General features: G+C 44.8%; 1 protein-coding gene across 1 annotated transcript; it reads right to left on the reverse strand.

Annotated features, from left to right (window-relative positions):
* Positions 1-2532: 2532 nt before the first annotated feature.
* LOC124799046 (fork head domain-containing protein FD4-like) lies at positions 2533-3474 on the reverse strand. The gene has a single exon (XM_047262584.1). It carries the CDS (start codon positions 3421-3423, stop codon positions 2533-2535), a length of 891 nt encoding a protein of 296 aa, XP_047118540.1. The 5' UTR covers positions 3424-3474.
* Positions 3475-23794: the final 20320 nt, after the last annotated feature.

The following is a 23794-nucleotide window of genomic DNA, read 5'->3' on the forward strand; positions in this document are numbered from 1 at the left end:
CAAGTGATTGCTTTAACCGTTGATATTTAAACACACCCTCAAACGCCTAGCAAGGCAAGTCAGTAAACAGTTTTTGATGTTGCTGAGCATGGCATAAAAGGCCGAAACTTGGGTCGTAATTAAATAAACAACAGTACAGTCAAATAGCGGTGTGTTCATTAAAAAAAAAAATTCAGTTGGACGTCCACTGGTAAATAATCTCCATGATAGAAAATACGGGAATATGCACACATTTCATTCATCCAAATACAATAAGAAAAGTAAGTGGATCGTTTGTAATGCTAGGTTTCTCACTCTGTTCTCAGTCGCTTTTCGTAACTGATGTCACTGAAATGTCGATTGGCTGAAGTACGAAGCTATATAAGTCGTACTGGGAAATATTTATACGTTACGAAAAATTAGGATATAATGTGAGGCAATAAAATTTGAGTTATATCTAGGGAAAAAGAACAGTTAAGAATGTTCTTAAGACCTACTTCTAGATAACTGGTGATGTTTTCAAAACTTTCTATGATGAGACTTTTTTTAAGGATGATTGAAGTCATAATTTTCATTGCCATTTACTGTGTTGTAATTGTGATTTTATCATTGGCGGGATGCATACTTTCTTAATAACAAAACTTAATTCTTTGCATATGTGAGGAATGGGCACAATAAAAATTTCATTAAAAAAAGGAACGCTAACACTTGAGTCATTTCAGTATAATAATTCCGTTTATTATATTAATACTAAACATAAATAAGACATAGATCACAGTCAACATGCTTAATAGCTACAAATATTTAACGTTCTTTTTTCTCGTCTATAGGAGAAACAGTCTCTCTGCTGTATTTCTGTTTACATGAATCAATTTTTGTACTAGGAAAGAAATTGATCCTTTCCGAAATTAACTGCTGAAAACCGCGACGTAAACAACATGTCTCTTGCTTGGAATTAGAAGAAACGCGTCCAGGAGTTTACACTTCATATTGAAAGTACATTGTCTCAGCAGTGAGAGTAAGAATACAGTTCAGTATTTAGAGCGACGCCTAGCAAGGATGGGGGGACATAAAGTTGTGTCACATGGAGAGCTAGGCCTAAATTTGGGACAAACTCACAGCTACACTTAATACCGGGTAACGCTACTTGAGATAATACAGTTTCTACGGCAGAACGAGTCGAGCACACCAGGGCACAGTTCACCAGACATCCGCTAGCAGTTTCCATGACAACTGTCAGACACTTACTTGTAGCTCGGGCAACCCGGTGGGTCGGTGGGATTTGACAGGGGCGGTCTGCGCTCCATTCCCCCCGCCCTCTGGTGCCTCGGACAAAATCAGCGGGAGACCGCCGGCTGCGCATCGTGTTTACAGGCGGTTCGTGGATGTCCGACAACACAAAATTAACGGAATGTTGTGGTTTCAATTCACAGAAGGAAATTCCATGAAACAGTATCATGTTACCGCGTCGCTGTTTATGACTGCACTGTAATTTTCAGATTTGTAACAAATCGCCTGCTGCCGTTCACTTGGTGACAACTGGTTCAGCGCTGTACTTAATGTTTCATGCTTGCCCGCATCAATCACGTAATATTTAATTAGACACTCAAGGCGATTGAGTATAGAAATTTTGAGGTGAATCCCAGTTTCCAAAAAGCTGTATTCTCGGTAGTGCCGTTAACTACTGGCATTCCTCTACAGCTATGTTTAATCTTCAATTTTTAATGTATTCTTAGTAACAATCGCCGAAGTACAAGCCGACACGGTGATGACCAGATAACACTGTTTCCGTCAACTGACACAAATATTTCAGAATCTAGTACTACAAACGAAATATTAGATGTATGTGCATTGCTAATCCGATAGAAAGATTTTTTTTTTTACTTTTACTGATCATTTCGACGTTTAGTAGTATCAAGCGTTTTGTTATCGGTAAATTAACATTTCACCACAGCACACGTCATACAGCAATGAAGTAACAATGTGTTCCCAACATTTCGATGTTTACTAGTGTAAAGCGTTTCATTGCGTCAAAAATATGATTTTAATATGCTATTGTTCCCGGTGACTGAAATGTGCCCGAAACTAATAATACAACAGTAAACGAGCCATCTTTGCAAGACTGGAAGCAGGCAGTTTGTGATAAATCCAAGTATACCGTATACACGAAAAAGCACGATATATTTGTTCGTGTTTCTCCTCACAGTTAGTCGCATTTAGTTCGACCACAAATATTCAACTAGCTTTGTGCACATAAGTTCACGTAAGACATCACGCGTATAGCACAGCTAATTTTGTCCGTGACAACAGAGAGTTAATGCAGGAATGAGCAATGTAGCGGTATAATTTAGAGAAGGCAGAAATACTGGAGACAGAGATTTGTTTTGAGAAACTTACACCGGGTTGCCCGCGCTAGTGCACCGCTTCCCATCACGACGAAGACGACGACGACGTCGACGGCGGAACGGAGGGCGGCAGCACCGGCATCGCGTGGGCGTCGAGCCGCCGCGGCAGCACGCAGTCCGGGGCGGCGGCCACGGCGTGCGCCGCGGGTCAGACCGACCGCAGCGTCGGGCTGAACCTGAAGATGGGTCCGGCGTGCGAAACGCCGGGCACCTCGGGGTAGAAGCCGGGAACGGCGGCGGCCGGCGGCCCGGCCATCAGCCACGGGTGGTGCAGGTAGGCGGCGGCCGCTGCGGCGGCGGCTGCGGCGGCGGCGCTCGCCGACGTCGGGGCCGGCGGGGGCGGCGCCGAGTGGTGGTGATGGTGGTGGTGAAGGTAGCACGGCGCCGGCGTGTACACCAGCGGCTGCAGCCGCGGCGCGGGGGCGGTCACCGGGGCGCCGGCCGGGGGCGGCACGACCACAGCCGCCGTCGACGGAGCCGTCTCCGAGGGCTTGTCCGGCGAGATGAGGCTCTCGATGGTGAAGTCGCGTTTCGGCCGCGGCGCCGGTTGGCTCGGCACCACGGAGGTGATCTCCGGCACTGTCGGGGGCGGCGGAGGCGGCGGCAGCGCCGGGGGCGGCGGCGGCGGGGGCGGAGCGAACATGAACCTGTTGATGTTGGCGAGCGCGGCCAGCTCGTTCTCCAGGCGGTCCTTGTCCGTCTTGAGCAGCTTGAACCGCTTGCGGCGCCTCAGCAGCGAGCCGTTCTCGAACATGCCCAGCGCGTCCGGGTGCAGCGTCCAGTAGGCGCCCTTGCCCGGCCTGTCGGGCCGGCGCGGCACTTTGACGAAGCAGTCGTTGAAGGAGAGGTTGTGCCGCAGCGAGTTCTGCCAGCGCTGCGTATTGCGCCGGTAGTACGGGAAGTTGTCGGTGATAAAGCGGTAGATGTCCGCCAGCGGCAGCATCTTCTCGGGCGAGCTCCAGATGGCCATCGCCGTCAGCGAGATGTACGAGTAGGGCGGCTTCTGGTCGCCGTACGACTCCCGGCTGGGGCGCGGCATCTCCTCTCTACGCGGACCGCTCGCAGTGCTCCAGCAACATCGCTCGCATGCGGTGCGCGTGCGACTGACTCTTGGCCCACCACCGGCCCGGGTACTCCTCCCCTCCCGGCCGGCACCGACGCCCACGCCGGCGCTCGTTGGCGGGCGCTGGCCAATCGCAAGAGCCGAGGGGCGTGGCGCTGGGGACCTGGAGGGGGAGTCGGACCTGTCAGGAGGTGCAAAACTGCGCCACGCCATTGGCCCGTGACCGGGCGGACCGGCCACACGTCGTCGTTTTTCCAGCGCTGTCGGCAGGCGGCGGTCGTAAATCCGGCGGCCGGTTGAACAAACTGACAAGGTGGAATCTCTCCACTCCCACCCTGCGTCCCCAGCGCATCCCTCTGCCGTAAGCAGCCGTCTGCAGCAATGGCGTGCCGTCTCAACGCGACTAACGACACCGAAACTAGTTACGCTGTAGCACATGCTTTTATTTGGTAGGGTATCACAGTCTCGAAATACGATCGAGCTGGAACATCCATCCATTTAATTACTGTAATTTTTCAACGATGTTTCTCGCACATCTTTCAAATGTTACTGCATGCCCTTCGCTTCCACATTTCATAGTTACTTAACGATTCACGCTGTTGAGGGGGCTTTGCTGTGATAACCGTTCGAAACGTAGCGTAGTGGTGCAGTGCCTAACAGACTTGTCATTCCAAAGAGTCGTGGCTCAAATCTTAGTCTAAAAATTCTATTTTAGTAGTGAAAAGCTCTCGGTTTTCCAGCTCGGTGGCAGCGTTCTGGCGAAGATGAAGAGTTTTCACTAAGCGACAACACAGCGGTATTTGCGCAAGATAATTTCCGAGAAGATTTCTCTGAAAAAGATGTCGCCGATTTCCCTCACCAATCCGCGTTTGTGCTCCGTCTCTCTTGTAGTCTACGGACCTAATTCCTTCCCTCAACCCCAGATGTTGGCCACCCTGTTTTTCACCGACCCGAATCGTACTTCATTAGTACCGCTAACATTAAGTTTCCATATTTTATCTTGACTAATGACCACCAATTATCAGAGTGTCAGCACACTTCGTCTGATAATTGTTTTTCACAGACTTCGGGTGGTCACACCAGTTTTCTAAACCCTTGTTAACCTGTAACGCTCAAACTTTTGCACTAACGTACTTTATTCGATTTAGACTACGTTACTGATCTGAGCTATTCTTTTCATCCCGGCATATCAGCTACACCGAACGCCCTGCATTCTCTGCTTTTCATATCCGATTAATTTTTAACATTTCCCCTGTAGCACCTAATTTCAAACGATTCCAGTTTCTATCTTCACAGCGTTAGCACAGCCTTTGTTTCGCATTCAAACATCGGTGTGCGGCAGACATACTCGTGCGGATAAGAACATCTTCCCCAGACGTCTTTGTCCTTTCATCATATCCCTTCATCTCTTAGCTAACTAATGATTCTCCACTGTTCCCCAATTTTTTCCGACTGCCCAGTTACCGCACAACATTCAGAGTTCCGACTAACCACACTAGGAATCGTCTGACGCTAAGCTCAGCAACCGCGCCTACCAATCTCTTCCTGATCAATCCCACACAGAGATCGGGTGGTTGGACCAGTTGATATAATATCCGTGCTTTTACCTTTTCTGTCTCATGTGTGTCCTTAACGCAATGGTTTACTCTACCTTTTGCAAGTTCATGCCGTTAACGTTTGCTTTCTTAAACACCGGTTACCCAATATAAAAGTAAGAATGTTCCCTCAATTTCGTTCCGCTTCCCCGCTCTGTATTGAAAATTCTGTTGGCACGGTAATTTAATTATCAACGAAGCTGTGGAAATACGGCTGGAAAGAATGTAGCATTTATAATATTTTTAGCTTTGGTCATTGATAACTCTGAATTTTTGTATTCTACTGACAAAGAATAAATTGTTGACATTCGGACTACGACGTTAAGCTTCCGCTTGTTAGACGCTACACGTTTCTGAGCAGAACTTTGTTGCACCGTGGTGAAAAGACCTGGATAATTACTACAGAATCCTCTTCTGTCACTGCCAACAACGCTTTATTTTTCTGCATCTCTCAAGAATTGTCTGAATGATAACAAACTAGCAATCATCGTAAGAAGTAAGACTTCCCTTTATTTGCCTGTTTACAGTTTGGCTGTTGCTCTATTTTCAACCTAATAATTTCGTGCGGTTCAGTGGATGGGGTGTAAGGTTTTTAATTGGATGCCATTTCGGTGATTTTGGGTGCCGCTAACCCATCCCAGTTATCGAATCGGGAAAAGGGAATCTACAGTTTTACGTGAAATCCAACCAGGTCCTGGCGACTCCTGGAGGTGAAGACTAGATTAAATGCAGAATCAAAACTTCCATGGTTCGTCCGGGATTCTATCCAGCGATCTCTCGGTTTCCAGACACGTGACCGACTTATTTCCAACCTAAGTAACCCCGTTCAAAATGGCATAATTGCGTCAACGTGTGAGAGCTCGTGAATTGTCTTTAGTAATTGTTAAATTCTAGGAGGTTGTCCACAGTATCAAACTTAATTGTGAAAGCCATGGCGGCGAATGAATTTAGTAAGGTAGCAATCCCGCGTAGTACTTAAAGCTGTGTGTAGGAACTGAAAACACAGCCCCAATGAACGGCTGCAGGAACTGATGGGATGCTCAGTAGATTCGATATTGGGTATGGAGAGTTTCTGACCGCTTTCCTATAGTAGTGTCAGTGTACCGTAGGTAGTTACAATAACGAAACGTGCTACGTGACTTGAAATAGGTACAGGTCGTTCCAGTCTACAAGGGTCGTGAGACTATAGACTTACCCCGACTGACTTCGATTTCTCGTATGATTATGAAACACACAATATGTGCTTGAAGGCCGAACTTCATGGAAATCGATCAACTTTTCTTAAAATCGAACAACTACCATATAGTAATCAACATGGTTTCCGCAAGTAGTAGTCGTGTAAAACGCAGCGTGCTCTGTTCGTTCATGAGACCAGAAGCCAGCAGGTAGCATTTCTGGCGCAGTGGTAATGTATACACGAAGCTTCCTCGTGGATCAGCCTGTCTGTTAGTGAGAACCGTGTTAAAAACCCTACAGTAGTTCCCGAGATTAATCTTCACATACCGACAGAAAAAAGTGGTGGGAAACTTTAATTTACAATGTATACAGAAGATATGTACATATACGCAAATTCTGGTCAAGCTTCGATACTCTCTGGAGTTTCGGTGGCTGTTTACTGCTTTTCCCATCAGATACCGCCTCCTCTGCAGCCTCGCAGCTCCTAGCTCCCATCATTGCCACGCGATGTCACTCAAACGCCAGTTAAATATGAAATCGAAAATATATTATGCATCCATCATTACTATAATCATAAATTATATACACAAACCTTTTTCATAAATCAGTCTATCTACTAGTGAAAACCATATGAAAACCCCTAAGTAGTTCCTCAGATTAGCCTTACATGACTGGCGATTGGCTTCCGTAGTCCAACTAGATTGGTCGCAGGGAACGCATTGTGTACATGGAGATGGCAGCAGATATTTCTCATTAAATGTAGTGAGACGTGTAGATTATTCCTGGTGTAAAGACTAGTATCTGCCTCTAAATCATATTAAAAGATAATTGTTTGGATGTGTGTGATGTCCTTGGGTTAGTTCGGTTTAAGTAGTTCTAAGTCTAGGGGACTGATGACCTCAGATGTTAAGTCCCATAGTGCTCAGAGCCTTTTGAACCATTTTTATTGTTATTTCATTCCCCTTGCCTCAAGCAGCAAAGCGTGGAGGGAGGGGCAGGAGCGATAGCTGGCAGCGGTTACAGTTCGCTGCTCTTCAGCCAAACGAGTTTAAAAATTGAAAATATAATTAAATTTCTTACGTGGTGTTAAAAAATGAAGTCTGTTCACAAAATAAAATTTAAATGGTGAGATGGGTTGGTTAAAAGACAAAAGGCACATTGGTTAAATATTTACAAGTGGACGAACGAAGTAGCATCTACATAGAGTGCAACGGGGTAAGGTTTTATGGGATTGGTAGGTTTTTGGGTAGTGCATAGTATGTGTTTTGTGTGGTTGGATGTTTGGGAAAGTGACGAGGGATTAGGCTCGAAACCAAGCCTTAGGACTCTCTAAGTCCATCTTTACACAGATCGTTGGGGAACCTCGGCTCTTCAGTATACATGTTGAACAAAAACGCCTTTCAGCCGTCTAAACTCCCAGTTATTATTTTATTTGACGTAGCGATTCCTTCGATCATCACTTGTCGGCAAATGATGATCGAAGGGATCGCTGTTTCAAAAATCTACAGTTACCAGTCATTGAATGCTGGCCCCTATTTTGACTGGACCAGATGTGAGATTCTTCCTACACGTAGGTCAGGAAGCCTGAAGATGGTATAATATAGCGTCGAAACTAGTCGCTCAAATAAAATAACAACTGGGAATTTAGACGGCTGAAAGGTGTTTTGATTCGACATTCAAAATTTAGGATGTTGGTTGGGAGTAGTGATGGAGACAGGGGTCTTGAGAAGTGGGGGAGACCCAGTATCCGATAGACTTGGTAGAGCGTGTAGTTACATTTTCATGGGGACTGCATGGTCAGATAAGGAGAGGCGTTTGAAGTTTCATTGGGAGAGGACGTAGAGGTTGTAGGCGTCGTGTTGGGTGTGCCGGTATAGCACCGAAAAGCGGGGTGGAAACCATAGGATGGTTGGTGACAAGTTTGTGAGTAGTTAGGATATTCGTAGGTGCTCAATATGGAAGAGAATGGTGGGAAATTTTAAAAGTTGATAGAAGATTCATGTGGGGAAGGGAAAGTGGATCCGAAACTCTAGGATGAGTGCGTGGCGTTCTGTGATCTGTAGTCCAAGATCGAAATTAAATGGGAGGAAATTCATGCTACATTTGCGTAACAGAGGATGGGTCAGACACGGGATTTACAGGTGCGGAAGATTGTGATTTGTCTATCGTGGACTTCTGTTGCGGATTTCTGTTGAGTGGTTAGCGATGTGCAGTTCCATGTTTGTCTGCGATCAAGGGCTAATTCGAAGTATTTTAGTGTGTTAGCTAATTGGGTATGAAGATCGTATGTGGTAAGGTAAGAGTTTTGGGGGCGAGAGCTGCGGGTGGTTCGTTCTATAAATTATTGACTGGGTTTTTGAAAGGATTGTAAAAGTAGTTGAACGCGCGTAAACAGATGACTATATCTGCTACCATTTGACTACCAGATCTGTGATTTGTTACTGCGGAATCGGTGAGACATGTTTTGTAGACTCACGGATTCTGTCCAGAGCGGCTTAAAGCGGAGTGACTACGCGTTGCTAGTCATGGAGAAAGCACACGGTGCACTCAGATTTATTTACAGAATTCTAAGACAGTTCAGCCACAAAAGAAGTCGCTCTTTGGACCATTTCTTGAGTACTGTATTATTCGTCGCTCTTGCAAGAACATACCCAGGGTCTCAGCTGGGGCTGAAGGAGGGGAAGGTAAGGGAGGGGAGGGGGGAAAGGGGAGGGCACAAACTGAGGTTAGCTTCACAACGAATGACCCTCTGTTCATCTGTACATCGCTGGATACACCCATGCGGTCTTGGACCAGTTAAGCTGCAGATAGGAAAGTTCCGAAATACATATGTACGATTCGTCACGTGTTTGTTTCACTAGTGTGAACGAACGAAAAGCTGCGGTGAGAAACGGAGCAAAACAGGCTTTGGGCTTCGCATCGAACCTTGTTGAAAAACATTCCAAGAGCCCCCGGTCTAAAGCGTATCAAGATACACAACATACACAATGCACAACAGTATACATTGCTTCACAAAAAAGTGGAGCACCCACAAGACGTGTTGGAAACAAAAAACTTCACAGGTTCATACGGTATGCAATGTTAGTTTGAAACGTCCCCTTTGAACAACTTGTACATGACTGTGCTTAAACTGACATACAATATTTTTAGCGCAACGCAATCTGACTTTCAAAAATCCCTACAAAAGAATGGCCCTGACTAACATTAACCTATACGTTTCACAAATCACTTACCTCACAAAAATCTTGGTTACTCGAACTACTGCAATACAGCGAGCACCACTACTGCCAGCTAAATAAAAGATTCAAACTACGGAAGGCACTAACTACTGATAGGCATAGTTAGCAAATGAAAGATATTAATAGAGAACAAACAATGTATTTACCTTCATCAAAAGTCATAATATATATAGGAGTTCATAACATCCATTCTTACAAATATCAAAACCGCCATTTCTCTCTCCACATCCACCACTGCTGGCGGCTCACCTCCAACTGCGCAACGCTACGCGCTTTTCACATCCAGCTGCCGCTGCCCAACACTACAATGGCAGACAACAATGCAAACCAGACACAGACTGCACACAGCACAGCCAGTGATTTTTATACAGAGGTGGCGTTAGCAATAAAAAAACCTAAACAGCCTACTTACAAGTTCACTGATTAGAAAATAGAGTCAAATTTGCAAAGATACTGACAATATGAGCCCACTTATCAGTATGACGTTGCACCCCGTCTGGCATGGATGCATGTACTCGAGTGGGATAGGATGTCAGAAAGCCGTTTCCTTAGGCAGACTGGCCCACAGCTGTTGCAACTAGTCCTTCATATCCTGCATACTGGCACTGGAACCGAATTTGACGTCCGCACTGATCCCTCACATGTTCTACCGAAGACAGATCTTAGAAACTTGCTGGCCACAGGAGTACCTCAATATGATGCAGACATGTACGGCCCCTCGTGCCATGGGCGAAAGAGCATTGTCCTATTGAAAAATGACGCCAAGATATACGAAAGGTAAAAGATGAGGAAGCAGGATGTCCATGACGTCCCTTTTTGATGTCAGAGTTCCTTCATCACGGCCGACTGTGACTTGAAGTAATACCCGATGACACCCACAACGTGACGCTAAGACGAACACCGCTATGAGTGTCCAAAACATTAGAAGAATGAGACCTCGCTCCAGGTAGCCACCACTCTCGCTGACAATAGTCATCCGGGGTAGCGCAGAATCTCGATTCATGACTCAACGCAATCCGACGCCATTCATCAGTAGTCCGTGTTTCCCGGTCACGACACTACTCCAGTCACAGCCCTCTATATTGTACTGTTAATTAATGGAATCCTTGCCCGACCATGGTGTAATGTAACTGAAATCATCCTGCATCGCCTGGCCTTTTCCAAGTGTACTTCCTCGTATTGTGATTCTTGAACAGAGTATTCGCTATTTATTGTAGAACTCTAGTCTTTCCCCTATCTCATTCCTCGTCCCAAGCCCATATTCTCCGGTAATAGTTTCTTCTAGTCCTTCCCCTATAACTGCATTCCAGTCCCCCACGAATATTAGATTTTCAACTCCCCTTACATACTGTCTTATCCTTTCAGTATCCTCATATAATGTCTCTATCTCTTCATCTTCAGCTTCCGACGTCGGCATGCATACTTGAACTACCGTTATCGGTATTGGTTTGCTGTCGACTCTGATAAGAACAATCCTATCACTGAACTGTTCACAGTTACACACTCCCTGCCATAGCTTCCTACTCATAACGAATTCTACTCCCATTATACCTTTTCTGCTGTTGTTGATATTACCCTGTACTTCTCTCACCAGAAACCATCGTCTTCTTTCCATTTCATTTCACTGACAGCTACTATATCTACAGTGAGCCTTCGCATTTCCCTTTTCAAGTTTTCGAGCTTCCTTACCATGTTCAAGCTTCTAACAATCCACGCCCCGACTCGTAGAATGTTATCCTTTCTTTAGTTACTCGATATTTCTCTCATGGTCACCTCCCCCTTGGCAGTCCCCTAACTGAGATCTGAATGGGGAACTATTCCGGAACCTTGTGCGAATGGAGAGAGCATCATGATACTTTTTTAATTAGAGGTCACATATGCTGTGGATAGACATTATGTGTCTTTAATGCAGTGGTTTCCATTGCCTTCTGCATCCTCATGCCATTGACCGTTTCAGATTCTTCCGTCTTTGGGGGGCAATTTTATTAGTATCTAATCTTATTATGTGTGCTGGCATATTATTGAAAATGTGTGCTCCTGAACAGTGAACACCTTTCTGGACTTAAGGAAGTGACTTTAAACCTTTATGTAGAATATTCTTACTTCTTGTATTGAATCCATGGCGGGGGGCTGGGGCAAGTGGTGGCGGGGTTGAGGGGGGGGGATGCAGGAGGGGGGGGGGAATGTGTACCTCGGTTACCCCTCACCGTAATTCTCTTGTTCGGGTGCTACTAACCTCTGACCAATGGTGCAGGAGCACACAGAATGTTGTAGGAAGTTCGCTACCTGTTCTTGGATGGCAGGCGCAAACGTGTAGGGGTTATTATGATGTCCTTGGTGCACAATATGGCGGACCTCATATGTGGTGGTCGGATGTCGTCGATCTTAACCCAGAAGACGAATGTACCTGCCCTCACATTCCTATGCAGTCCAATGTCGGACTACCGTGCCACTTTCGAATGACTCACAAATTCGGATATTGTAAGCTTCGAGCAGCCGAATGGAGATCTACAATTAAGTCCATTTCAAGCTCTGTCAGGTTCTGAAAACGCTCTCACATGAGTACCTGTCTCTCCATCTCCTTCACAGTGATCAGTCAGAAGCCGGCCGAAGTGGCCGTGCGGTTCTAGGCGCTGCAGTCTGGAACCGCGAGACCGCTACGGTCGCAGGTTCGAATCCTGCCTCGGGCATGGATGTGTGTGCTGTCCTTAGGTTAGTTAGGTTTAACTAGTTCTAAGTTCTAGGGGACTAATGACCTCAGAAGTTGAGTCCCATAGTGCTCAGAGCCATTTGAACCATTTGATCAGTCAGAAAAACAAATGTCGGGTACGGCCTTTCTGCCATACATTCCCAGAGTGACGGACAGAATCGGCCGTATATTGCGCAAATATTGCATAAAGACGATTTTTAAACCGACAAGGAAGATCAAAGAGTGTCTTAGATCGGCGAAGGAGAAAACGGACCCACTTGCAATGTCGGGAATATACCGTATACCATGCACATGCGGAGAAGTTTATGTCGGAATTACTGGACGATCAATTAACACCGGGATCAAAGAGCATAAGCGACATTGCAGGTTGGGACAGGTGGAGAAATCGGCCGTGGCAGAGCACGCACTGAGAGAGACCGATCACGTAATAAAATTCGCCGACACGGAAGTTCTGGCTGTAGAGAAGCACTATCACACGAGCATCTTCAGAGAAGCTGTAGAAATACAAAAACACGCCAACAGTTTCAACAAGAAAGGGGAAAGCCTTAAGGTAAATGGATCCTGGCTTCCCGTACTGCAGCGAACGACCGTCGCACGTAGCAAGAGGAGAACCGCACCGGAAATGACGGCGGAGAAGCCCTCGGACGTTGGCGCGCCAGGTACATGTAGTCTGCGGCTGCGAGCTCGGCTCCAGTTCACCACCGGCAATGGAGGTTGAAGCTTTGACAATGCCAGTCACTCGTGCTGGCGAAACGTCAGTAAAATCATTAGACGTACGTCGGCCGAAGGACCCGAACAGAAGCAAATACGCAGTTTGTCGGTCAGTCATCTGTCGCTATTCCCTCCTCTTATACTCCCAACCAGGCGCGGTAGCAACACTGACGTAATCTAGTGGCCGTTCGACCAGTCTGAGAGAATTGCAGCTCTGATCATTTACACACGTGCTGATGGCGTGTGCGTGTACGAAGTTGCATTAACATCTGACCATGTCTTCCGAGTGCTTCACATTTAGAATTAAGCTCTGTATTTCTCCCAAAATGGCCATTATGCCAGAGTTACAGACATTCGAGCGCAGTCAGCGGCTATTCTTGTACCACCTGTAAATGGAACAAGGCAGAGAAGAAATCAGACTGGTACCTCGTGTGCCCTGCGACTTGAGGACTACGCATGTTGATAAGTTGATGTAGACGACACAAGAAGTGTAAACGGTGCTTCACTGATTCGGAAGACAGAAACGGCGAGGCGGAGCGTCTATAAGCACATAACGTACGAGGCGCCGGAGGCGCACCTCGCTAAATGATTTATTAATTATAGAACTTAGCTGATAGTGGGCGAGGCAGGCCGGCAGGCGTAATGATATGAGCGGAGAGCAGGCCGCGTCCCGGTAGTGGAGCTGCTTACGGCTCGGTAATTGAGCACGACTTACATGGGCGGCGCGGCCTTTTATAGGATGATGAGACACGGTAATGAGAAAGACGCAGATGCCGCCCCGATAAACATCATTACCTGCAGCCGCCGCAACAGTTAGGCCGGTAACGGCGGCCGATATCTCGCCGATTACGAGTGGCCGCCGCTGATGGGGGATAACAGGGACCTGCTGGCGGCCGCGCCGGCGCTGCTCCGAGCGACATGTCGCACTAGCTCGATGCTGTGTGCCTTAAGGGGGGTAGGACGTGAAACGGGCCGACTTGGAGCAGGAGAGGCACCACAGGACATTTTAATTTACACTGTCTACACTTTTACAAATAAATTCATAAAACTTTGTCAGCATGACAAGGAAGGATTCAGGATTCACACTCATAGCAGAGGAAGTTCAAAAACATAACAAAACAATTTTTTTTAATATGTGAAATTTCATCATTTTTTCACTTGGTATTAGCTGCATTTGTTGCTGTAGGTACACTTTTCTTCATTAGTATGAGAGATTCTTCGATGAATTTTGCACAGCATACAAACCGTACTTACAGGTGTATGAAACTCTAGAATTTCCCAAATATGTTAAAACTGTGGTAAAAATTGAGATAATTAACTATAAAATTCGAGTTTTCTCTAAACACGAAGTTTAAAACGTAACAGCCCATTCATTTTTCCATAGATTAAATAAATTCTAGAGTTTCATACACCTGTAACTATGGTTTGTAAGCTGTGCAAAATTCATCGAAGAATCTCTCTTACTTATGAAGGAAAGTGTACCTATAGCAACAAATGCAGCCAACAGTAAGTGAAAAAAAATCAAGAAATTTCACATTTAAAAAATATTATTTTTTCGTGTTTTTGAACTTCCACTGCTGTGAGTGTGAATCCTGAATCCTTCCTGGTCATGCTGACAAAGTTTTATGAATTTATTTGTAAAAGTATAGAGAGTGCAAATTTAAATGTCCTGTGGTGCCTCTCCTTCTCGAAGTCGGCCCGTTTGACGTCCTACCCCCCCCCCCCCCCCCTTAAAGGTCACTGCTGCGCCAGTTGTCGCGAAGCTGCGAAGGGAAACGTTACTTGCCGAACTTCAGGTGGTACACATGACACTTAGGGAATCTGCTGAAATATCTGCGGAGCTCAAACACTACAGGTGGTATTCTGCCGTAACATTCGTTGGCTTCGCCAGCTCACAATGTAACCTAGACCTTGGGCTAAGTTACAGATCAATCTGTCTGCGACAACCATGTTTTTATCTTTTTCATTTGTTGGCTTCAGCTCTCAACCAAAGTTCCACATTCCAGACTGCATCTGGAGATGGGCAAACCAGCATAAACCTCCAAAGTTTGTCATAAAAAAGCGAATGTCGCAGTTTTTTCGACCTTTCAACATGCATTAAAACTTATTCCTAGTGACACAGGTCGTAGCCTATAGAATGCTGTGCTACAGTGGTGCCGGCCAGAGTGGCCGATCGGTTCTAGGCGCTTCAGTCTGGAACCGCGCGACCGCTACGGTCGCATAGTGCTCAAAGCCATTTTTGATCTGCAGTGGTAAACAGGGGACAAATTCTTGATGTTTCTGTAGGATACCTGTGAATAGTTGCTTACCCCAGCAAGAGCCTCAGACTCCGCAGAAATGTCTCTCTGTAGAAATGTCAATCCACACAAGTGTTAAGACACCTACGTGAGGCTCGCCATAAGTCATTTCGCTAAGTGACGTATTTACATCGATAGATACATCTGTACTTCGCAAGCTGCCTCATGGTGTGTGGCGCAATGTACGAGGGGCATTCTATAAGTAATACAAAACTTTTTTTTTCCTCGGACAGTTTCGGTTGCAAGAAATTCGGAATATGTTGTGGGATACCGTGCAGTATTCTCACTTCAGCCCCTATAGTTTTATGGACTTACGATAGGTGGCGGTACTGTACCTAGCCCTGAAAATTGCGCCTGTAACGCAGAGAGCTGTCATTGAGTTTCTTTTCGCGGAAAACTAGAGCATCGTACATATTCATACCCATTTTCAGAATGTCTACGGAGAAACCTGCCACTGAACAAAATCACGGTGAGTCGTTGGGCGAGGCGTGAATCTTCATCGGAATGAGGCAGCACAAACCTGTCCGATCTCCTGCGTGCCGGCCGGCCGCGCGTAGTAGTGAATACTGCAGTGTTGGAACGTGCGGTCACTCTCATTAGAGGTGATCACGGATCACATTCAAGCACCTCAGTGATCAGTTGGACGTCTCTATTGGTAGTGCTGACCTGCTCGTCCACCAACTGGGGACCTGAAAACTATGTTTTCGCTGGGGCCCTCGACGCGTGATAGAAGACCATAAAGAGCAACGAAGGACTGCGGGACTGCCTGCGCGTTATGGGGTTGACCATGACAACTTTTTGTCGAACATCGTCACAGGCAATGAAACATGTCTTCATCACTTCGAATCGGAAACAAAACGGCAATTCATGGAGTGACGCCAGATCGCCTCTCCTCTTGAAGACGTCCAGAGTCTCTCCCTCAGCCGATGAAGTCATGGCGACGGCCTTCTGGGACCCCGAAAGGGTAGTTCTGCTGACGTCCTTCCTCAAGCTCCAACGACCAAACCTGGGGTGTAGATATTGTGCTACCCTCACGAAAATTGAAGAAACGGCTTTAACATGTTCTTAGGCACAAAAATGCAAATGAAATTCTCCCGCTCCGTGACAACACAATGCCTCACAAAAGTTTGTGCAACGTAGAGGTGCTCACAAAACATTACTGGACTGTTCTTCCATATCCACACTACAGCCCGGATCTCGCTCCTCACGACTTCCATCTGTTTGGACCAATGAAGGCAGCAGTACATGGTGGATAGTGACGTTATTGATGCTGCAAGGCGTTGGCTCCGATGTTGACTAGTAGAGTGGTACCACGCGGTCCTACAACCTCTCACAGTTAGGTGACGTAAGGCCGTCGCATTGAACGGAGGTTATGTGGGAAAAATACGGTTTTATAGCCAAACGAGTGGGCAATAATACGTTGTATTGAAATACTGAGTAAATCCAACCGGCTTTCAGAAAAAATGTGCTGCGTTATTTACTGAACGCCCCTTGTACTTCCCCTTTCTCTGCTTCTTTCGTTAGTGGTGCGTGGGAAGAACGATTGTCGATCAGCAACCAAATGAGCTCTAATTTCGCTGATTTTATCGTCGTGCTTACTTCGCGAGACGTATATTAGAATAAAATGAGAGCCATCAGTCTGTTACAAGCCTGACACATCTCATTTTATGAGGTAAATTTCCATAACTTGTGAGTCATGTTTCTACCGATCGATTTGTGTTGCCTAATCCCGCGTGTGTGTAAATGTATTTAACTCAATCATAACTAATCTTGATACAGACACACCTTCGAGACCCAGTGCTGTAGTAAATGTAGGCGATTGATTAACGCTATGAAAGATCGTGTCCTACTAGTGAATCTTAAGGCAGGGAATTTGCATTTTATCATTAAAAAATATCAAATGTGATAACGGAGGCAACATCTACTCGAATTAACGACATGATCTGAGTGAACTCGTCAGTCTATTACCAAAAGCATTAGAATAGACAAGCATCTAAATAAATCATGACATCCAGAGGATTACAAGCCTACAATATTAACTATGAGAATCAGAAAGGTGAACTATTGCTTGGAAAAGTTACTCAGTGGGTGTTAGAATTAGTTAATAATCATGTATCTGACTTTGTGAAATTTATTTCGACCTGCCTACACATCAATTACAGAAACTGCTTACCTGCACAGAAAGGTGAAGAAACCCATGCCAATTGCAATGCGCTGACGAACATGGGAAAGAGAAATCGATTATGAATCTGAACTTGGTGATGGTCCTAGCATGCTGGAGCTGCTAATTATGCTCACCGTTATCGTCAGTACTATGCGAGCAGGACTGTGACACCTGTGGCTGCCATCAAGTACTGTGCTAGAATCGCTCTGCCACCAAAAATCTCGATAACCAAACCTCTTTGAAGTTATATCGGCCCACCAGTGGCGTAATTGATTCCTTAATAAAATATCCCGCCAATAAGAAGCGAAACGTTAAACAGCCATCTCGAGTTCCTCACTCCTTTTTGAAAGACTTCTTTATGCGTTATGTTCTTCTGTCGTGACATCAATTTCACCAATCAGTGCCCTCTCAAACAGCAGGTAACCTTGCATCACAGGCCCTGAGAAAAGCTAAAAAACGGTGCTCAAGGCTAGAAACCAACTCTGAACCTGTAGTATGTCAGAATTGTTTTGCCATGTTTTTTTGGAAAGCCAAGAGATGTTGTCAGCTGAGTACACTTTCCTTAAGATGGTCCAACCGCCTCCGTCCTGCCGGCACAGATCCGTTACGCCTAAGAAATGCTTTCAGCTCAGCCGCCCGAACTGGATACATGAAGTAAACTCCACAATAGGCTGGACGACAGTATGACGCTAACTGACGCGAGTTTCCCCAAGACAACCTGCGGGCAGCTGTACCTGTCGCTCCCTCACTCACAGTTCTGCGAAGGTTGTATTCCGTCTCCCGACAGGGTGCCACTTTCACCGTGTCACTTGCAACCCCTGTCCCGTATCTGCAGCGCTCCTCAGTTCCGAAACCTACCCGGAGAGCAATGAATATAGCCATGTTAAATTAATGAATGTTAAAAAAAAGAGGAAATGAAGTCACTGCATACCGTCACTGACATCTCATTAATCCATATAGACTTTTATACTGACAGAGCTTGTCCAACTCAAATCCCATCTAGTCGAATCATTTATCATAAGTAAATGAAAAGAGACAAGCTAAATGGCTTGCCACGTTTCAATACTTGATGCTAATTACGTAAATGATATTGTATACTTCAAGCCATCTTTTCTTGTCTGTTAACATTCTCTAGTCTCACTGGGAATTTTTTTCTTGTGGAATAGTACACATCGCCTCTGAGCCAGTGTGTTTGGGGCTGCTGTTGGCCACATGTGGTGGAGGGGGTCCTGCAGGCCGACATCTCTATAGTGAAACTCCAGAAGTAACAGGGACTGACTTCCGAGGTCCTGCCGATATGAGGTTGGGTAGCGCTATTGGTCAGCTGGGGCACAACTACACAGCCAGCCCACATTGCTCTGCTGTGCCCCGTTTCGGCGATCCCCGCTGTCTTGTACCGTGAGCTGTAGACGGCCAGTGAACACATCATGGGTCCGACTAAAACGGTAAAATAATGAACCGTGCGGACAATTGCCTGTAGCAAGTAAAGGGCCATTTTACAACCAGGATTTATTTATTTATTTATTGCAAATTTAGAGACGGGTTACATGATATTTTAGAACAAGTCGTAGCCTACATAGAGCTTATAGCAGTTTTCGTTTGTCGTCTTTTTTGTACTTTTTTGTTCTGTTTTTATCTGCGATATTTGACACAGAATAAATACTTACAGAAACAAATAATTCGAGGTTGAAATGTAAATAAAATTTTGCTGTTTTAAGAAGAATGTAGAAAGATGGTAAGATAGAGGAGAGATTTGTTAGACCATCACCAACTATGAGTGGAGGTAAATACCTCGGAAAGGTTTTTTCGAACTGTTGTGCGCCAGCCACAACAAAAAAGATTATAGTTATTAGTAAATAATTGGTACTGCTTATCTTATGCTTTGTTGTTTGGCGTTCATTCACAGACAGCATTGGGCGCCTTCTTGGCTATATTGCCAGCGCCTTACACTTCATTTACTCTAGTATTCGTAATCCTTAACTATTATTTGACTGATATGTGCATTTTGTCAGTGCATTTTGGCGTGCTACGTCTGATTCAGCGGGTCATACAGAACTTCGCTATTCACCTGCGCCACACCATCGCCAGTGATGTCAGGCATAATAAAATATTCATTGTCCTTGAAATATACTTATTAATTATGTGACAGTTTTCAGTCAGAGACAATCGTCTGGCAAACATTCTAACCGGCAGGACAGGTTTTCAGTAATGGTCTTCATATCAAATTGGACAGCTGGGCTTCGGCCTACTACTTCTGGGACAAGAGTGTCAACTTGCGACGGTGACTATCCACAACAGTGAGAAATGGGGGGGGGGGGGGGGGGGAGGGGATTAGGGGAGCGTGGGGCGGAGGGGAGGGGGCTAGGGAGTAAGTCCGCAGGAGATGAAGAGATTACGGCGAACAGGAGAAATGTGGCTTCTTGTTGGTAGAGATGTGGCTGCGGCTGGCTGGTTCGTGAAAGATTCACCACCCCGCTACTTATCGAACAAGAATATGATATGATTAAGACACTGGACTGGTTTTTGGGAGGAACTGGAGTTAAATACTGTCTGTACATTTGTTTAGCCTTCTCGTGCAATCCCTAAATCAACATATGTCGAGACGGTTCTTTTAACGAAGTTACAACTCGATTTTCTTCCCCGTTCGTGTTCCGTCACAACTTGATCTGTATCTCTAGCAACCACGACGTCCAAGAGTCATTGACATTCAGAGTGATTCAGCTACCCTCACAGCTATCGTTTTATACAACCCGCATTACATCAGTACAGGAACAGTATCCAGACAGACAACAACAGCGTAATCGATATAAATTCCCTGTCAGTGTTTTGGGTGACTGCTAGCAAACGGAATCATACTGAGAAAAAAAGAACAAGTGATGATTGGCCACGAATTACACGGGATTTTTGGACCAAGATATACCTTACTTCTGCCATACCTATCAAAGACGTTTTAGACCTATCGCAGAATTTTTGTTTACGAAACTACTTTAGTACATTAATGCAGTCAGTCATGTATTAATCCTTTCATTGGGTTATATATTGGAAAGCTATCACCTCAACAAATGGCTCAAATGGCTCTGAGCACTATGGGACTTAACAGCTGTGGTCATCAGTCCCCTAGAACTTAGAACTACTTAAACCTAACTAACCTGAGGACATCACACACATCCATGCCCGAGGCAGGATTCGAACATGCGACCGTAGCAGTCGCGCGGTTCCGGACTGCGCGCCTAGAACCGCGAGACCACCGCGGCCGGCTCACCTCAACATTTCCCACTTTGGTATCTTCTGTTAATTTCGTTCTTTCCGATGGTGAGGAGCACTGTATAAGGCAACATTTCTGAACCATTTAGGAAAGATTAACTACTGTAAACGGAATAAACTTACAGGGACATCCAAAACCCGCGTGACTACACTGTGAATTACACAAAGAAAAATTGTAGATACTGAATCTTTCCTACTGTAATTAACGCTGTAGTCATGCAGGTTTTGTATGTCCTAGTAAGTTTATTCCGTTTATAGTACTTAATCTTTCGTAAATGGTTCAGAAACGTTGCCTTACACATTGGAAACAACGAAATTAGCAAAAGATATCAAAATGGGAAGTCTGGAGGCAACAGCTTTCTGGTGTATAACAAAGTGAAAAGAGTAATACATGACTGGTTGCATTAATCTGCCGAAGTACTTTCATAAACAAAAATTGTACAGTAGGTCTAAAAAGTCATCATACACTTTACCAGTTATTCTGTGACAATTGGACAACGAGATTAGCAGGAGATATCAAAATGGGAAGTCTGGAGGCAACAGCTTTCTGGTGTATAACAAAGTGAAAAGAGTAATACATGACTGGTTGCATTAATCTGCCGAAGTACTTTCATAAACAAAAATTGTACAGTAGGTCTAAAAAGTCATCATACACTTTACCAGTTATTCTGTGACAATTGGACAATGTGCTTCGGTCTCCAGAGAAAACTGACAACATTGTCCTGTCATGTGGGGTTGCATAGAACGACAACGGTAGGGCCAACAGAATCACCCCGCGTAAGCTTCCGTCGCACGGCCCTCCACTTAGTTGCGAACGCAGTGGAAATACTGTCACTTGCAGTCGTAAGGCTAACTTTTCATTTTCGTAACGTACACTGCTAGATTTCGGTAGAGGGAAGAGTGCAAGAAATTGCAGTTAGATTTTTGAGAGTGGTGGACATCTGAGACAATATGCATTTTTCTCTCTGAAAGCTCGGACTGGGGTTAAAATACTGGACAGGCTTTCAGGACGAGCGTGGTTCCATGATTTCCACAAATAACGTAAGGGGAATGTCGATACGGGTCCTTTGTGAACGTCACGGTGGATTACGTTCTCCATCGTTGACCTTGAGATCCGTTAACTGTTGTGATCCTCGAATCTTATTTAACTACATTGTGCTGTCGTCTTTTCTGTACCATTCTGATGACGACGAACTCATTGAAACGTGCAAAGTGAGTGGAAACAAACTGATTGTGTGATAAAGACTTTATCGTAAGTATTTCAGTTTTGAACAGAATTATAGCGGACATATACCGAGATTTCATGTCTTATGCAGTTACTTGTATTATACAGTGGCATTGGCGTGTTTCATACCTGCTGTTCAATTGTAGCTAGTGTTTGATCAGTTTATTGCTTTTGCTGTTCGAACAACCATACTATTGGTCTTAGTGTTAAAAACTACAGATTTACTGGGGAGAGGCGGTAGTAAAGTAAGTGCAATTTCCTTCAGCGCTTTCCTCGCTGTGCTCCAACTCTCTCCTCGTGTTCTCGTGGATGAACTTAGGAATGCAGCTTTAAAACATTGTTAGAATCGCCAAGCAGAAGAATAATATGACCTGGGCCAAACTGCATCACACAGTCTTGGTTTTTTTTTCTAGTGTTTGCCATTACGCATGCTGTGTGTCCGTCAGCGTGATTGTAGAATAGGCTACTTGCAAAGAGTAAGTATTTGTAATTGAAGTTGTTGGGTACTGTAGGTGTACTATGTTACCCAACAAACAATTATTATGGACGGAAGGTCTCTACGGTGTTTCCAAATACTTATATTCTACAAAAAAAAGTGTGTTACCCTCTGCAAACAACATTGGCAGTAATCTAAAGTATCTCCAGTAGTGTAAATGTCAGTGTGATAGGATGCAGGGAGATGGATAAATCGCCGAATATTTATATACTCTGTACGGTAGCCAACTGTTGCGATAATGTAATCGAAGAAGGCATGTGGTGCTTTTTAAGCGTTGCAGAAAACTGAAAGATTTTCAGCTTTATTTCTTATTGGAATTTTTTTCTCTCAAACACAGGCTAAGAAATGATTATGCCAAATGTAATAAGTCGGTCAGTGATTGCATTAACAAAGGATACCAACAGGAAGCTCGGAACGTCTGTATCACTTCTGTACTGTTAAAAATAATCGCACATTTTGTATAAAAAATTGTGAGATGTCCTATTGCCATTCGCTCTCCTCATGGTGATTACTCCTCTCCAGTATTTGAAACTTATGACTTCAAACATCAGAAATTAAAAAATGGAAAGCAGGAAGAACGAAGCTTCCCAAACACATAGTTCAAGGGTTATGACTTCCAACATTTCACTTCTTCCAATTCAGATAGTGCCACCTTAAATGACTCTTATATTCGATCACTGTAGCATTAACATATTTCCTCTCGTTTAAGTAATTATTCAAACATAATACAGGTGTATGGTTATTTAATTTCTACTTGTGGTTTGTCAGGTAATTTGTTTATTTGAGTATTTTCTTACTCTCGGAATCTCATTATGTTTTCTACGAAAATGATTGTGTAGTCAAGGGACCGACCACCGATAAAGAAACAATCAATTCACGTCATCAAGAGAGGACAAAAAGTGGAAACTGGAGGAAGAATAGTTCAATATTCAGGTCGAATACGCTATAAACTTGCACGAACGTCAGACGTGGTATCAAGGACCATATGACTATATTAGGAAAATGTTTATTCAGTCGAAGGTTGCCGAGTATGAAGAGTGGCATCGATGTGTATGCTCTCTATTACTAAAGTAATTCGCACTTCTCTGACTCGGAATTCGCGACAATTTGACCTTTTTTTTCATAGTGATATGAATCGTCGTCTTACAATACCGGACATCATTCCCACCAAGCTCATTAATTGTGAAACGTTGAACGTATTAGCAGACTACTAATTGTAAATATTACGAGTTGTGTGTTTTTAGGTTCGTTAGCACCTTCAGGAACAAGTGGGAATACCAAGTGATTTATGTTTGTTTTCCCATGGGCAATAGGTCAGGCATTGAAGTGTGGACACAGGGACGCAAAATAGATAGTCTATTCTGATAGGCGTAGTCCGCTTTTCTCTCAGGTAAGACCGTGTAGAAAACATTAGGCAGTAAATTATGTGATGTGGTTGCTGGAAGACTGTTAGACGCAGAGAAATAACAA

The sequence above is a fragment of the Schistocerca piceifrons genome, chromosome 5 (assembly GCF_021461385.2).
Source record: "Schistocerca piceifrons isolate TAMUIC-IGC-003096 chromosome 5, iqSchPice1.1, whole genome shotgun sequence".
NCBI lineage: Eukaryota > Metazoa > Arthropoda > Insecta > Orthoptera > Acrididae > Schistocerca > Schistocerca piceifrons.